At 42.7% G+C, this 17,717-nt stretch overlaps 1 protein-coding gene across 1 annotated transcript; it reads right to left on the reverse strand.

Annotated features, from left to right (window-relative positions):
- Positions 1 to 2,200: 2,200 nt before the first annotated feature.
- Positions 2,201 to 17,401, reverse strand: LOC109882056 (transcription factor AP-2-delta-like). The gene is made up of 7 exons (XM_031836701.1): positions 16,838 to 17,401; positions 12,839 to 12,899; positions 9,245 to 9,410; positions 8,698 to 8,816; positions 8,145 to 8,286; positions 7,886 to 7,999; positions 2,201 to 5,935 (listed from the first exon to the last, which is right to left on the reverse strand). The coding sequence occupies exons 1-7, from the start codon at positions 17,312 to 17,314 to the stop codon at positions 5,725 to 5,727; spliced, it is 1,290 nt and encodes a 429-aa protein (XP_031692561.1). The 5' UTR covers positions 17,315 to 17,401; the 3' UTR covers positions 2,201 to 5,724.
- Between the last annotated feature and the right edge of the window lie 316 nt (positions 17,402 to 17,717).

Below are 17,717 nucleotides of genomic sequence, written 5' to 3' on the forward strand. Positions count from 1 at the left end.
CTTAACCGCCATCGATAAGAAACATTACTGTGCAGCCGCATTCATTGATCTGGCCAAGGCTTTCGACTCTGTCAATCACCACATCCTCATCGGCAGACTCGAGAGCCTTGGTTTCTCAAATGATTGCCTCGCCTGGTTCACCAACTACTTCTCTGATAGAGTTCAGTGTGTCAAATCGGAGGGTCTGCTATCCGGACCTCTGGCAGTCTCTATGGGGGTGCCACAGGGTTCAATTCTTGGACCGACTCTCTTCTCTGTATACATCAATGAGGTTCTTTGGACACTGTGTTAACAACCCTCCAGGCAAGCTTCAATGCCATACAACTCTCCTTCCGTGGCCTCCAATTGCTCTTAAATACAAGTAAAACTAAATGCATGCTCTTCAACCGATCGCTACCTGCACCTACCCGCCTGTCCAACATCACTACTCTGGACGGCTCTGACTTAGAATACGTGGACAACTACAAATACTTAGGTGTCTGGTTAGACTGTAAACTCTCCTTCCAGACCCATATCAAACATCTCCAATCCAAAGTTAAATCTAGAATTGGCTTCCTATTTCGCAACAAAGCATCCTTCACTCATGCAGCCAAACATACCCTTGTAAAACTGACCATCCTACCAATCCTCGACTTTGGCGATGTCATTTACAAAATAGCCTCCAATACCCTACTCAACAAATTGGATGCAGTCTATCACAGTGCAATCCGTTTTATCACCAAAGCCCCATATACTACCCACCATTGCAACCTGTACGCTCTCGTTGGCTGGCCCTCACTTCATACTCGTCGCCAAACCCACTGGCTCCATGTCATCTACAAGACCCTGCTAGGTAAAGTCCCCCCTTATCTCAGCTCGCTGATCACCATAGCATCTCCCACTTGTAGCACACGCTCCAGCAGGTATATCTCTCTAGTCACCCCCAAAACCAATTCTTTCTTTGGCCGCCTCTCCTTCCAGTTCTCTGCTGCCAATGACTGGAACGAACTACAAAAATCTCTGAAACTGGAAACACTTATCTCCCTCACTAGCTTTAAGCACCATCTGTCAGAGCAGCTCACAGATTACTGCACCTGTACATAGCCCACCTATAATTTTGCCCAAACAACTACCTCTTTCCCAACCTTATTTAATTTTAATTAATTAATTTATTTATTTTGCTCCTTTGCACCCCATTATTTTTATTTCTACTTTGCACATTCTTCCATTGCAAAACTACCATTCCAGTGTTTTACTTTCTATATTGTATTTACTTTGCCATCATGGCCTTTTTTGCCTTTACCTCCCTTCTCACCACATTTGCTCACATTGTATATAGACTTGTTTATACTGTATTATTGACTGTATGTTTGTTTTACTCCATGTGTAACTCTGTGTCGTTGTATCTGTCGAACTGCTTTGATTTATCTTGGCCAGGTCGCAATTGTAAATGAGAACTTGTTCTCAACTTGCCTACCTGGTTAAATAAAGGTAAAATAAAATAAATAAATAAATAGGCAAGATGCAGTAGATGGTTTAGAGGACAGTATATACAGTGGGGCAAAAAAGTATTTAGTCAGCCACCAATTGTGCAAGTTCTCCCACTTAAAAAGAAGAGAGGCCTGTAATTTTCATCATAGGTACACTTCAATTATGACAGACAAAACGAGAGAAAAAAATCCAGAAGATCACATTGTAGGATTTTTAAACATTTTCCCTTGGTGCCCCGACTTCCTAGTTAATTAAAGTTACATGATTAGTTTTAATCGGGTAATTAAATGACACAGAGAATTGATTTGATAATATACAGTCTTCACATTTAATGATAGTCATCACAACGACACTACCTATCTCTCTTACTCCTGGGGAACTGGCAGGTCTTTATTCTTCATGTTTATCTGTTTCAGAAGTTCTTCCATTGAGGAGGAGTATTCAATCAAACTGTAAGATTGATCAAACAGTTTTATATTTTATCAGAGGGATTCACATCCGGTGTCTGTTATTATACCACAACATGTGATTATATATTTTGTTGTGTGTGTGTATTGATTGATCCACCCACTACACAGGAACCAGTAGGAAAAAACTTGTATCAATAGGTTTTATTGAACACAGGTATTTTAGAAGTTATGGTTTTAACATACAGTATATGTAGTTCAAAGCCTACAAGAAAAGTTATTTAAATATTTATATATATCTATACAAATGTTTATGAAGGGTCAAAGAGCTTGTGTCGTAAACATAGTTCTGGGGAGTGTACAAAGATAGACATGCACAACAAACTGTTTCTATGGCAACTGAATAGTCATCATTACAAAATGGACTAGTCTCAGAAATCTGGACTCACACACACACACAGGCAAGCAAGAGGCGCACACAGAGGCGCACACAGAGGCGCACACAGAGGCGCACACAGAGGCGCACACAGAGGCGCACACAGAGGCGCACACAGAGGCGCACACAGAGGCGCACACAGAGGCGCACACACACACTCTCACCAACATAGTAACCCCACTCTCACCAACATAGTAACCCCAGTCTCACCAACATAGTAACCCCAGTCTCACACTCTCACCAACATAGTAACCCCAGTCTAACACTCTCACCAACATAGTAACCCCAGTCTCACCAACATAGTAACCCCCGTCTAACACTCTCACCAACATAGTAACCCCAGTCTCACACTCTCACCAACATAGTAACCCCAGTCTCACACTCTCACCAACATAGTAACCCCAGTCTCACACTCTCACCAACATAGTAACCCCAGTCTCCACTCTCATCAACATAGTAACCCCAGTCTCCACTCTCATCAACATAGTAACCCCAGTCTCCACTCTCATCAACATAGTAACCCCAGTCTCACACTCTCACCAACATAGTAACCCCAGTCTAAAACTCTCACCAACATAGTAACCCCAGTCTCACACTCTCACCAATATAGTAACCCCAGTCTAAAACTCTCACCAACATAGTAACCCCAGTGTCCACTCTCATCAACATAGTAACCCCAGTCTCCACTCTCACCAACATAGTAACCCCAGTCTCACACTCTCACCAACATAGTAACCCCAGTCTCACCAACATAGTAACCCCAGTCTGACACTCTCACCAACATAGTAACCCCAGTCTCACCAACATAGTAACCCCAGTCTCACACTCTCACCAACATAGTAACCCCAGTCTAACACTCTCACCAACATAGTAACGCCAGTCTCACACTCTCACCAACATAGTAACCCCAGTCTAACACTCTCACCAACATAGTAACCCCAGTCTCACACTCTCACCAACATAGTAACCCCAGTCTCACACTCTCACCAACATAGTAACCCCAGTCTCACACTCTCATCAACATAGTAACCCCAGTCTCCACTCTCACCAACATAGTAACCCCAGTCTCACACTCTCACCAATATAGTAAGCCCAGTCTCACACTCTCACCAACATAGTAAGCCCAGTCTCACACTCTCACCAACATAGTAAGCCCAGTCTCACCAACATAGTAAGCCCAGTCTCACCAACATAGTAAGCTCAGTCTCACCAACATAGTAACCCCAGTCTCACAATCTCACCAACATAGTATCCCCAGTCTCACAATCTCACCAACATAGTATCCCCAGTCTCACAATCTCACCAACATAGTATCCCCAGTCTCACAATCTCACCAACATAGTATCCCCAGTCTCACAATCTCACCAACATAGTAACCCCAGTCTCACAATCTCACCAACATAGTAACCCCAGTCTCACAATCTCACCAACATAGTAACCCCAGTCTCACCAACATAGTAACCCCAGTCTCACACTCTCACCAACATAGTAACCCCAGTCTAACACTCTCACCAACATAGTAACCCCAGTCTCACACTCTCACCAACATAGTAACCCCAGTCTCACACTCTCACCAACATAGTAACCCCAGTCTCACACTCTCATCAACATAGTAACCCCAGTCTCCACTCTCACCAACATAGTAACCCCAGTCTCACACTCTCACCAATATAGTAAGCCCAGTCTCACACTCTCACCAACATAGTAAGCCCAGTCTCACACTCTCACCAACATAGTAAGCCCAGTCTCACCAACATAGTAAGCTCAGTCTCACCAACATAGTAACCCCAGTCTCACAATCTCACAAACATAGTAACCCCAGTCTCACAATCTCACCAACATAGTATCCCCAGTTTCACAATCTCACCAACATAGTATCCCCAGTCTCACAATCTCACCAACATAGTAACCCCAGTCTCACAATCTCACCAACATAGTAACCCCAGTCTCACCAACATAGTAAACCCAGTCTCACACTCTCACCAATATAGTAAGCCCAGTCTCACACTCTCACCAACATAGTAAGCCCAGTCTCACACTCTCACCAACATAGTAACCCCAGTCTCACAATCTCACCAACATAGTATCCCCAGTCTCACAATCTCACCAACATAGTATCCCCAGTCTCACAATCTCACCAACATAGTAACCCCAGTCTCACCAACATAGTAACCCCACTCTCACCAACATAGTAACCCCACTCTCACAATCTCACCAACATAGTAAGCCCAGTCTCACAATCTCACCAGCATGGTAACCCCAGTCTCACCAACATGGTAACCCCAGTCTCACCAACATGGTAACCCCAGTCTCACCAACATGGTAACCCCAGTCTCACCAACATGGTAACCCCAGTCTCACCAACATGGTAACCCCAGTCTCACCAACATGGTAACCCCAGTCTCACCAACATGGTAACCCCAGTCTCACCAACATGGTAACCCCAGTCTCACCAACATAGTGACCCCAGTCTCACACTCTCACCAACATAGTAACCCCAGACCCCAGTCTCACCAACTTAGTTACCCCAGTCTCACACTCTCACCAACATAGTAACCCCAGTCTCACACTCTCACCAACATAGTAACCCAGTCTCACACTTATGCCAACATAGTAACCCCAGTCTCACACTCTCACCAACATAGTAACCCAGTCTCACACTCTCACCAACATAGTAACCCAGTCTCACACTTATGCCAACATAGTAACCCCAGTCTCACACTCTCACCAACATAGTAACCCAGTCTCACACTCTCACCAACATAGTAACCCCAGACCCCAGTCTCACCAACATAGTAACCCCTGTCTCACACTCTCACCAACATAGTAACCCCTGTCTCACACTCTCACCAACATAGTAACCCCAGTCTCACACTCTCACCAACATAGTAACCCCAGTCTCACACTCTCACCAACATAGTAACCCCAGTCTCACACTCTCACCAACATAGTAACCCCAGTCTCACACTCTCACCAACATAGTAACCCCAGTCTCCACTCTCACCAACATAGTAACCCAGTCTCACACTCTCACCAACATAGTAACCCAGTCTCACACTCTCACCAACATAGTAACCCCAGACCCCAGTCTCACCAACATAGTGACCCCAGTCTCACACTCTCACCAACATGGTAACCCCAGTCTCACACTCTCACCAACATGGTAACCCCAGGCTCAAACTCTCACCAACACGGTAACCCCAGACCCCAGTCTCACAATTCTAAAATGGTAAACACTCTGATGGCATTAATTGCACTGTTCAGGTGGAGGCTGAAGGAAGAACAGTGTGCTCCTCTCCCGTTGGCTCCCAGATGGCGGTGACCAGAAGTCCATGTCTCTACTCCCTGTTGTTCAGAATTAATAAACATATCTGCCTCCATAGCTTATCCTCCCAAGGCACAGGGAAGGGGTTACTCTGTCTTTTCAGCTTTCTCCTCTTTATTGAGCGGTTCGCTGTTTTTACGGGCGTTTCCGGTCTTTTCCGTCTCCTGACCTGAGGTTTTCCCATGGTTCCCAGCGGCAGATTGTTTGTCCAGGAAGTTGAGCATCTCACTGAGAACGGTCTGGAAGGTGCTAAGAGCTGCGCACACCGCCGGAGTCCCAAACCCATGGGTGATCAGACTGGAGAATACACACACACACATATAAATACACATTATATAACCCTAAACACAGACATTAGTAGTGAAGCTGGTTGAAAGCACTAAGCTGTCTGTTTAAACAACTGGCACACAGCTCAGTCACCTATGCATACCCCACAACACATATCACCAGAGGTCTCTTCACAGTCCCCAAGTCCAGAACAGACTATAGGAGGCACACAGTACTACATAGAGCCATGACTACATGGAACTCTATTCCACATCAGGTAACTGACGCAGCAGTATAATCAGATTTAAAAACAGGTAAAAAATACACCTTACGGAACAGCAGGGACTGTGAAGCAACACAAACATAGGCACAGACGCATGCAAACATATGCACTATACACACACGTACACATGGATTTTGCGTTGTAGATATGTGGTAGTAGAGTAGGGGCCTGAGGGCACACACTTAATATGTTGTGAAATATGTTATGAACGTATTGTAATGTTTTTTAAATTGTATAACTGCCTTAATTTTGCCAGACCCCAGGAAGACTATCTGCTTCCTTGGTTGCAGCTAATGGGGATCCATAATAAATACAAATGTTATGTGTCACATGCTTGGTAAACAACAGGTAATAATAAATCCACGATGAGTAACGATAACTTGGCTATATACACATGGTACCAGTACTGGGGGCGGCAGGGTAGCCTAGTGGTTAGAGTGTTGGACTAGTAACCGGAAGGTTGCAAGTTCAATCTCCCTAGCTGACAAGGTACAAATCTGTTGTTCTGCCCCTGAACAGTTAACCCACTGTTCCTAGGGTGTCATTGAAAATAAGAATTTGTTCTTAACTTACTTGCCTGGTTAATTAAAGGAAAAGTTTAAAAAAATAAACTGAGACCATGTGCAGGGGTATGAGGTAATAACTTGGCTATATACACATGGTACCAGTACTGAATCAATGTGCAGGGGTAGGAGTTAATTGAGGTAGATATGTACATATAACTAGTAATAAAGTGATAGATAATAAACAGTAGTAGCAATGAATATGATGAGTTAACAAAGTTAGTGCAAAAAGAGTCAATGCAGATGGTAAGTGTAGCTGACTATTTTACTAACTATTTGGTTAACCATTTTACTATTTAGCCATCTTGGGGGTAGAAGCTGTTCAGGGTCCTGTTGATTCCAGACTTGGTGCATCAGTACCGCTTGCAGTGCAGTAGCAGAGACAACAGGCTATGACTTGGGGGTAGCAGAGACAACAGGCTATGACTTGGGGGTAGCAGAGACAACAGGCTATGACTTGGGGGTAGCAGAGACAACAGGCTATGACTTGGGGGTAGCAGAGAGAACAGGCTATGACTTGGGGGTAGCAGAGAGAACAGGCTAGGACTTGGGGGTAGCAGAGAGAACAGGCTATGACTTGGGGGTAGCAGAGACAACAGGCTATGACTTGGGGGTAGCAGAGACAACAGGCTATGACTTGGGGGTAGCAGAGAGAACAGGCTATGACTTGGGGGTAGCAGAGAGAACAGGTTATGACTTGTGGGTAGCAGAGAGAACATGCTATGACTTGGGGGTAGCAGAGAGAACATGCTATGACTTGGGGGTAGCAGAGAGAACATGCTATGACTTGGGGGTAGCAGAGAGAACAGGCTATGACTTGGGGGTAGCAGAGAGAACAGGCTATGACTTGGGGGTAGCAGAGAGAACAGGCTATGACTTGGGGGTAGCAGAGAGAACAGGCTATGACTTGGGGGTAGCAGAGAGAACAGGCTATGACTTGAGGGTAGCAGAGACAACAGTCTATGACTTGGGGGTAGGAGAGACAACAGTCTATGACTTGGGGGTAGCAGAGACAACAGTCTATGACTTGGGGGTAGAAGCTAACCCTAACACTTAACCCTTGGGTAGCAGAGTGGATTTGACTATTTTTAGGACTTTGCATATTACTGTGTGTGTGTGTGTGTGTGTGCGTACCTGAAGTGTGTGAGGTGTCTCTGTATATCCAGGTCCAGTATAGGTGTGGGTCTGGAGGAGCCAAGAGGAGAACGGTCCTGACTCAACAGGTCCTGAAACTCTTTACAGATCTGCCTAAATGTCACAGGTTAGAGGTTAAGGTGTATTTTCATGTCAACTGGCAACCAATCCCATTCGGGATTAATTGACACATAAATAAAATTAAGTGCGCATCGAATAAAGAGTGAAAAAGGTAAATAAGGGTGTGTGTGTGTCTTACTTGGTGGCCAGCACCATTTTCTTGCGTGCGTTGGTCTCCTTGGGTTCATTGTGTTGACTGGCAAGGTGTTCTCCTACTGCCTTGGTAGGAAACTCTGTCTCACACGTATAACCAAAGTCTCTAGCCAGGTGGAGCGCCTCACCTACAAACACACACACAGAGATGTTTTATTAGTATAGAGTCATGAGTTTTACTAGGAGGTGTAGATTGATAGAGGGATGAGTTTTATTAGATGTAGATTGGTAGAGGGATGAGTTTTATTAGGTGTAGATTGATAGCGGAGTGAATTTTAATAAGTGTACATTGATAGAATTATGAGTTTTATTAGGTGTAGATTGATAGAGGGATGAGTTTTATTAGGTGTAGATTGATAGCGGAGTGAATTTTAATAGGTGTAGATTGATAGAGGGATGAGTTTTTTTAGGTGTAGATTGATGAAGGGATGAGATTTATTAGGTGTAGATTGATGAAGGGATGAGATTTATTAGGTGTAGATTGATAGAAGGATGAGTTTTATTTGGTGTAAATTGATAGAGTGATCAGTTATTCCTACCTTCCACCAGAGAGGTGAGGAGTGTAACGTTGGCAGCTTTTCTCCGACCAGCTGGCAGGTTGAGTCCAAGTCGATCCAACTTCTCTCTCAGACAACGACCACCATTCTTAGACTTAGCTCTGCATTAAAAGACATGATCACATCTTCACATCAATACCAAAAATGAATTAACCACTATAAAACATTCCCATTAATTATAATCCACATAATAATTTCCATTCCTTGTTGCTACAGGATTATTTTTCTGCTGTGAGAAACTGGGTCAAATTAACATAAGGCATCTGTTTATCTCTCAGATATAGGACAGACACTTCAAATCTATTTTCTTCATATTACTTTTTGCCTATCTGTTTTGCCATGTATGAATGTGTAACCCCAGCATATATAATCACATCACTATCAATGACACATGAGTATCAACAATACAATACCGATCACTTTCGGAAAAAAACTCATGAGTGTAAAACTGTCATCAGAGCCTAAAATACAAATATGTTTTACTCCATTGTTCGTGTTTTTGTTATCGTGTGTGAGTGTGTGTGTGTACCTGCGGAGGATTCCTCCCAGTAGTGAGGCGTTGAGACACTCTGGAGGCGAGAGGCGTCTCTTCACCTCAGCGATGGTGACTTTATATTTGGAGGTTGAGCTCAGGAGGGACAGACGGCCAGGGACAGAGCAGAACAGATCTGTCGGGTTCACCACACAGGTACCTCCTAGACACAACACAGTAACACAACAAATAAACACGTGCGTGGGTGTGCTTGTGTATGTGAGTGTGATAGTCGTGTGTGAAGTCCAGCTGTGTGACAGTTTCCTGCCTGGCCTGTCAGTCAGACTCACGTCTTTGAAAGCTGTGAGTTCACATCATATTAATTCCTCCAAAAATGTTTTGAATCAAAGTAGTTTGTATTTTATGTTGCCACGGGCAATGGAAAAAGAGCTTTTGCCGGTAGTGCGGTGGAGCGCGTGGGCCCAGAGGCGATAGCGCTATTTAAGCAGTGGAGAGTAGCCTCGGGCGGCGGCGCGAGCGGCGGCGGGATCACACGCGGAATCAAGCGCCTTTTACAAGTTTGCCACGAAAATTAAAGAAAAAGAGACACGGGCCAAATGTCATTCTCTTCCTATTTTAAAAACAATGTTTAGAGCACCTGTCACAAGACAGCACAGCCCACACAAACCCAGCAGCCGTCTGAGAGAGGGCGCGTGCACGTAGAGGGCACACGTCTGGTGATAAGCTTGATCAGATGCTGAAGGCTTGGTGGGATACTGGTGATTAAAACACAGACACTGCTCTAAGTAGGAGCCGCGTTTCTGGAGACATTTCTTTTGAAAAAGGTTGTGTGAATATTCATGGCGCCAAAGCCGGCGTCAGAAAGAACAACATTAATATGATCTCAGCTGAATTCTGGCCGCGCCGCATTAGCATATCAAAGCGGCCGCCCGAGGCGAGAGAAGCTATCGATACGGGAGCGCGAGGTAAAGCAAAGATTATTGGTTGTGATGGTTGGAGCAGTGGAGCTCGCGGCTAAATCCTGCACACCATTAACCGAAAGTGATAGCGGAGGGATTCCCGTATCAATCCTCCAGAACTCTCCAAAACACAACACCAAGACAGAGTAACACACACACGCACCTGCACTGTTTATTAAACAACTAGATACAGGCTGCTTAGTGGAAAATTACACGTCTAAAGCTAGAGAATAACAGAAAAATAACGACGTATTTGATAGATAACAGCAACAGATAACAGGTAAAAATACTACTACAGCAACAGAGAGTGATAAGGTAAAAATGTTATTTATTTATTTTATTTCACCTTTATTTAACCAGGTAGGCTAGTTGAGAACAAGTTCTCATTTACAACTGCGACCTGGCCAAGATAAAGCAAAGCAGTGCGACAAAAAAAAACACAGTGTTACACATAACAAACACAGTCAATAACACAATACAAAAATCTATGTACAAATGTAGAAGAGTAGGGAGGAAGACAATAAATAGGCCATAGAGGCAAAATAATTACAATTTAGCATTAATCCTGGAGTGATAGATGTGGAGATGATGAAATACTGAAAAATACTATCACAGCAACAGATAATATTTATACCTGTTATCACAGCAACAGATAACAGGTAAAAATACTATCACAGCAACAGATAACAGGTAAAAATATTATCACAGCAACAGATAACAGGTAAAAATATTATCACAGCAACAGATAACAGGTAAAAATATTATCACAGCAACAGATAACAGGTAAAAATATTATCACAGCAACAGATAACAGGTAAAAATATTATCACAGCAACAGATAACAGGTAAAAATACTATCACTGCAACAGATAACAGGTAAAAATTCCAGGAAAGCAGTTCGCTCTTTGTTCTCCTTACCAAGCTCAAGCTAAAATGTTGTTGTTTTTTTTATCTTATTTTCATTTTTAAAATTTATATTAATTTTACCACGCTGAACATCTGGAAAAGTCTTGTGTCAACACCTTAGTGGATTAAAATCATCAGAAACAGTATTTCAGAGTTCGAATGATCTCTTTCTACATCATTGGGCTATATTTCATTATACAGTTTATTTCCAATGTATCAATGATAACAAATAATAAAAACAGTCATAAGTCTTTACTAATGACATCAAAACATATTTCAGTTATTATTGTGAAGGCCAACACAATGAAATTATCAAAACATCATTTGGTTATTATTGTGAAGGCCAACACAATGAAATGATCAAAACGTCATTTGGTTATTACTGTGAAGGCCAACACAATGAAATTATCAAAACGTCATTTGGTTATTATTGTGAAGGCCAACACTATGAAATGATCAAACTCCATTTGCACACACTGTTTATAGATGTTTCTATTGTGTTATTGACTGTACTTTTGTTTATTCCATCTGTAACTGTGTTGTGTTTTTGTCGCACTGCTTTGCTTTATCTTGGCCAGGTCGCAGTTGTAAATGAGAACTTGTTCTCAACTGGCCTACCTGGTTTAATAAAGGTGAAATTAAAGACATAAAGAAGAAATAAAAACATCCTTCAGTTATTACTGTGAAGGATAACACTGTTAAATGATTATTAGCTGTTCTTGCTGAAGTGAAAGCACAACTCTAGATGAATTATAATTCCATGTATTCCGCCCGCTCTAGAGCGTAAACTATTTAAAAACGTTTATCTACTATAAGTATGTACTGTATATTTTGCATAAAATAATTTACCAACAGTAACTCTTGAACCGTTCAAGCTAGAGACACCAAACCAATTTGTACATGTTCAGGCTACCTTAAATTCACTTTGATAAACTATAAACAGAGGCAATTGGCATAAATTAGTATTACATTTCATGGATAAAATGCAAAAACTATGGTTTTAGACATTTTAAATGCATTTACAGAAGCAATTAGGGTTAAGTTCTTTGCTCAACGGCACATCAAAAGATGATTCACATAGTCAGCTCGGGATTCAAACCAGCGACTTATTGGTTATTGGCCCAACACTGTTAACCACTAGGCTTCCAGCCATCCCATAAACACTTCAAAACAAGCCATCAAGCAAACCACCTTATTTCAGGATTTTTTTATTAGTTATTACTGCTTTTACTGTTATTAAAGCTGTAATTATTACTATCAAGCAACTATAACTGTTATTATTGCTGTCATTATAACAATTACTACAACTGTTATTATTCATATTATTGTTTCTTGTTGTTGTTGTCAGGCAATATGATTTTTATTTATTATTTTCATTGTTACTTTTCATAATAGAGTTGGTTTGAGAATGACTGATCAGAGGATTATGCACACTCTATTCTACAATGGAAGTTGTACTGAAAGCGTGAAGGAAATCCGACATTACAGCTTCAGGCAGAGTAGAGGAATTGTCTGGTTTGAAGTGAAAGTGCCTGCATGCATGACAGGACATTTCACGTACTAATTTAACAACTTTAAATACAATCTGACAGAAAATGTAAAATAGTACCGTGGTGTGTCATAATATTGGCTAATTCAACAACAATATATTTTCACTTGATTTAGATTCCGTCTTGTCTGCTCGATTCTTCAGTTTACCAGACAGAGAAGGAGATGGGTATTCATGTTAATGTGTGTCTAAAGTGTGTGTTTTAAGGTGCCTTACCTCTTCGGATGACGCCACCTTGGCCATTGAGCATGAGCCCGCACTGCGCCTCGACGGAGCCCTGAAACAGTGTCACATTATTAATAATAACAACAACAGCAATACTACTAATAATAATAATTGTATGAATAATAGCAATAAATAATGTGGCAGAAAGTAGCCTAGTGGTTAGAGCGTTGGCCTTGTAACCTGAAGGCTGCAAGATCGAATCCCCGAGCTGACAAGATAAACATCTGTCATCCTACCCCTGAACAAGGCAGTTAACCCACTGTTCCTTTAAAACAGAGCCCGTGTTCCTCAGTCATTCTGATACCAGGCTCTGCACGCGGGAACTATTAACAGGTTTTACATGCTACATTTGTGGTTATGATCGGTAACAACAGGTAGGCGCAGATGTCCACACACACACGCCACCGTGGGCTGAGCGTTCTCGCCCATCCTGAAGTTGACCCACTGTGCGGAGCTGAATGTGTCTGTTTTTTGATTCTCATTTGTTTCTCTCTGGACATTATTAATGCATGATTACTATTATATTTATTTAACTAGGCAAGTCAGTTAAGAACAACTTCTTATTTACAATGATGGCCTAGGAACAAGAACCCCGTTAATCCCCGGTGTGAGCCGCAAGGCGGTCGGGCACAGACACAGCCCTTATTAAAATAAAACACTCGGCTGTCTATCTCACGCCACACGGAACAGGCCGTGTAAGTCTTTTTAACAAACTCTGTCTCTATAGTATATTTTTACTCCGAAGCTAAAGTGATTATAAAATCAATATACAAAACGCAAAGGTCTTGCATACATTAAGTGTCTAACAGGAGAAAGGGTTAGGGTTAGGGAGCCTGACGGGGGAAAGGTGTGGCAGCTCTTTTGTTGAGCATGAAAATCTCTTTATGTTCTCAAAGATGCTATGTCTGTTTCTGCGCGCGTTGGATCAGACCGCATCTGTTCTACTCAGGTTCACGTGCCTTTATTTTCTAAAGAAGGGTGAAGACCTATTCTAATGGGCCGTGTGTGTCCTTCTACCCTTCCTACAAACAGACCACTCACAGGTCTAATAACAATCTACATAACGAAAGTGGCAAAGATGGTGACATATTGAAATATATGAACTTGAAATAAAAACAATATTCTTATAATCAGAATCACAATATCGGTTGTCCTCATCACCATCATAGCATAAATAAGAGAACAGGAAAAAAAATATGGTAGGCAATTGGATCTAGAACACCATCCCCATTATTATAATAATTATTGTTACAGATCCTACCAGGATACTATTTTACTATGCTATGGTACGCTAGTAGTTGTCATATACACCTATATTAATATTAATGGGTTAGGGTTAGGGTTAGGGTTAGGCTAACCCTAACCCTATATTAATATTAATGAACCTGTTAAAATATAAACCTTTATCAACATTAATAAAGTAGTTATCAGATGAATCTATCAGTCAATGTGCCCTTGACCAAGGAATTTAACCCTAATGTGCTCCAGTGGTGCTGTACTACTATGACTGACCCTGTAAAACAACACCTATCATACTACTATGACTGACCCTGTAAAACAACACCTATCATACTACTATGACTGACCCTGTAAAACAACACCTATCATACTACTATGACTGACCCTGTAAAACAACACCTATCATACTACTATGACTGACCCTGTAAAACAACACCTATCATACTACTATGACTGACCCTGTAAAACAACACCTGTCATACTACTATGACTGACCCTGTAAAACAACACCTATCATACTACTATGACTGACCCTGTAAAACAACACCTATCATACTACTATGACTGACCCTGTAAAACAACACCTATCATACTACTATGACTGACCCTGTAAAACAACACCTATCATACGACTATGACTGACCCTGTAAAACAAGACTGATCATACTACTATGACTGACCCTGTAAAACAAGACCTATCATACTACTATGACTGACCCTGTAAAACAACACCTGTCATACTACTATGACTGACCCTGTAAAACAACACCTGTCATACTACTATGACTGACCCTGTAAAACAACACCTGTCATACTACTATGACTGACCCTGTAAAACAACACCTGTCATACTACTATGACTGACCCTGTAAAACAACACCTGTCATACTACTATGACTGACCCTGTAAAACAAAACATTAAACCTATCAGGTGTTTGTGACAATAAAATATTTGTTTTATTATTTACAAAAACAAATATAATTAATAATATACATATAAACTTATATTAATATTACGAATCAAGTAGTGAAATAAAAACATATTATTAATCAAGTAGTTATCACATAAACATATATTAATAGTATTGATCAATTAGTTATAATGTAAACCTATGTTAATATTACTTACAAGTAAAGTAGTTCTACAATGGCTCTATATTAATATGAGTAATTGAGTAAATATATATTATCCTACCAGTTGAATTACTTCTGGTATCCTAGCAGTTTGGTTGTTCAGTTTAAAATGGAATATTGTAATAAAGGAATGATTTTTCTGTCCCGTGTAGCGTGTTTAACCGGAGCCGCAGCTCAGATGTTGCTGCATAAAGAACCGGTTGATTGACATTAAGTCGGTAATTGGATAAACTACGGTGCTTTATGGCGCTCCCGCGACCCATTGTGCCGCGAACCCGGATCCCTTAATCCGCCTTTCAGAGGAGAGCGACACAGCGGCTTCACACCGCCTCACCAGCCGGACACACACACACACTATTTCTTTACATCTAAAAGAATAGTTAAAATATATGTCACGTGCATATGGGGTAAAGTAGAGGGTGGACTGCATAATGGAAGTGGATTTCTCAGATTAACCGTTTAAATGCAGCATTTATTCTATTTCCTTTTGTTCTAGATTACTTCATCTTCATTTGACCCATTTTGATTCAATTTCTCTCCATCGAGTATAATATTAGCCTAATGTAGGTATCGACTGTCATACATGGAATGTTCTGTTTCTATTTTGACTGAACACTCCTCCTGCTGCTTTTCAAAAGGACTGCAACGCGTGAGAGGGAACAGAGCTGGGCTAGTGTCTGTGTCTGGTAAGGGCGGAGACGGACTCTGACCATAGAGATAGATAGAGGACACATCTTTGTATCTGTGCCATTATAGCGTATGTGACAGCACGGGCGCCATTGAGACTACATCCATTTTAAAGCAGTACATTTAGTTCTAATTCATTGTCTGATTGTTCCCAACTCATAGGAATCAAGACCCAGTTGACTACTTTAAAATGGTGGAACGCCTCAATGGCAATGTCCATTCTTAAACGGTTTATATACACAGTGAGTACTCTGTCTGTGTGTCTGTCTGTCTCAGTTAGGGCCTGAAAATGACCTTGTAGTTCATTATAGCCAGTGTGGCTATTGGATAAAAAATGTCAGCAGCTGTGTTTAGACTTGGTGTTTGATCAGGATTACAACAGTGGGGGAGAGGAGAAGAGTGGAGAGGAAGGAAGAGGAGAGGAGCAGAGAGGAGAGGAGGGGAGATGACAGGAGAGGAGAGAGGAGTAAAAAGACGGGAGAGGTGTGGAGAGGAGGGGAGAGGAGCAGGGAGTAGGGGAGAGGAGAAGATAGGAAGGGAGATGTGAAGAGGGGAGGGAAGAGGAGTGGAGAGGAGAGGTGTGAAGAGGGGAGGGAAGAGGAGTGGAGAGGTGTGAAGAGGGGACGGAAGAGGAGTGGAGAAGTGAGAAGAGGGGAGAGGAGAGGAGGTGAGAAGAGGGGAGAGGAGAGAAGGGGAGAGGAGCAGGGATTAGGGGAGAGGAGAAGATAGGAGGGGAGGGGAGCAGAAAGGAGTGGAGAAGAGGTGAGAAGTAGGGGAGAGAAGATAGAAGGGTGAGGGGAGCGGAGAGGAGTTGAGAAGAGGGGAGAGGAGTTGAGAAGAGGGGAGAGGAGTTGAGAAGAGGGGAGAGGAGTTGAGAAGAGGGGAGAGGAGGAGAGGAGGGGAGAGAAGACAAGAGAGGAGAGGAGGTACCTGCAGGTCATCCGCCCCAGGGGTTGGGAGCCCCAGACCTGCCGCAGGCAGCAGCCTCTGGTCGTGGTGCATGCTATACTGTCCACCGTGTGACGTCATCAAAGACAGGTCATGTCGCCGGTAAGCGTCCAGGCAGCCCAACTCGCGCCTCTGCTGATCATCCAGGCACGAGGACTTGAGTGCACGGGCACTGTGCAGGTTGATGAAGTCTGCATCTCCATGTGTTGCATGGTGAATCTGCTGGTAGTACTGCCCGGAGTGGAGAGAGTTGAGGCCATATGCTTCTGGGCCCACGGCTGGGTGGGAGTGCTGGAAGTCATAGTGGAAGGACTGGTGGTGCAGGGGGGTGTACTGGTGGTTGGTTGAGAAGTAGGGCGAGGCGAACTCTGTGGCCGCCGGGGGGTAGGCTGTGAGCGGCGAGGACGAGCTGTAGGCCACCGAAGAGTTGGCGACGCTCTCGAGGCAACCGAGTTGCATCAGACGATAACTGTTGGACCCGTCGTGACGTATCTGAGAGGAAGAAAGGAAAGGAAAATCTCAGCAGTGTCATTTCATTTACAATCTCTTTAACCGCCAGCTGTCTCCCAAACATGTTCTCACACACGTTGACACAACTGAAACACACAAGACGCTTAGAAAAAAATACATGAATATGTCATTCCACGAGCCTATGGTGTTTGTATGTGCATGTTGTTCACGGTTCTGTCATGCTGGGTTCATCGTTTTAGAGCTCATGTTGCTCTATTTTTATTTGTATATTATTACTATCGAACTGCGATCTCAGCTTTACGCGAGCCGGATGGCAAGTGAGTAGGATGAGCCACCATAATGTTCTAATCACTTCTGTTACCGGTTTTACACACAGGAGGCTCATCTGCCT

Source organism: Oncorhynchus kisutch, linkage group LG12 (assembly GCF_002021735.2).
Source record: "Oncorhynchus kisutch isolate 150728-3 linkage group LG12, Okis_V2, whole genome shotgun sequence".
Lineage (NCBI taxonomy): Eukaryota > Metazoa > Chordata > Actinopteri > Salmoniformes > Salmonidae > Oncorhynchus > Oncorhynchus kisutch.

Coding starts and splice junctions, on each gene's coding strand:
- LOC109882056 (XM_031836701.1), bottom strand. CDS start 17,314: ATGCAACTCGGTTGCCTCGAGAGCGTCGCCAACTCTTCGGTGGCCTAC. Junction 9,411..12,838: donor AGGTGGCGTCATCCGAAGAG/GTAAGGCACCTT, acceptor TGTTGTGTCTAG/GAGGTACCTGTGTGGTGAAC. Junction 8,000..8,144: donor AAAATGGTGCTGGCCACCAA/GTAAGACACACA, acceptor TGTGACATTTAG/GCAGATCTGTAAAGAGTTTC.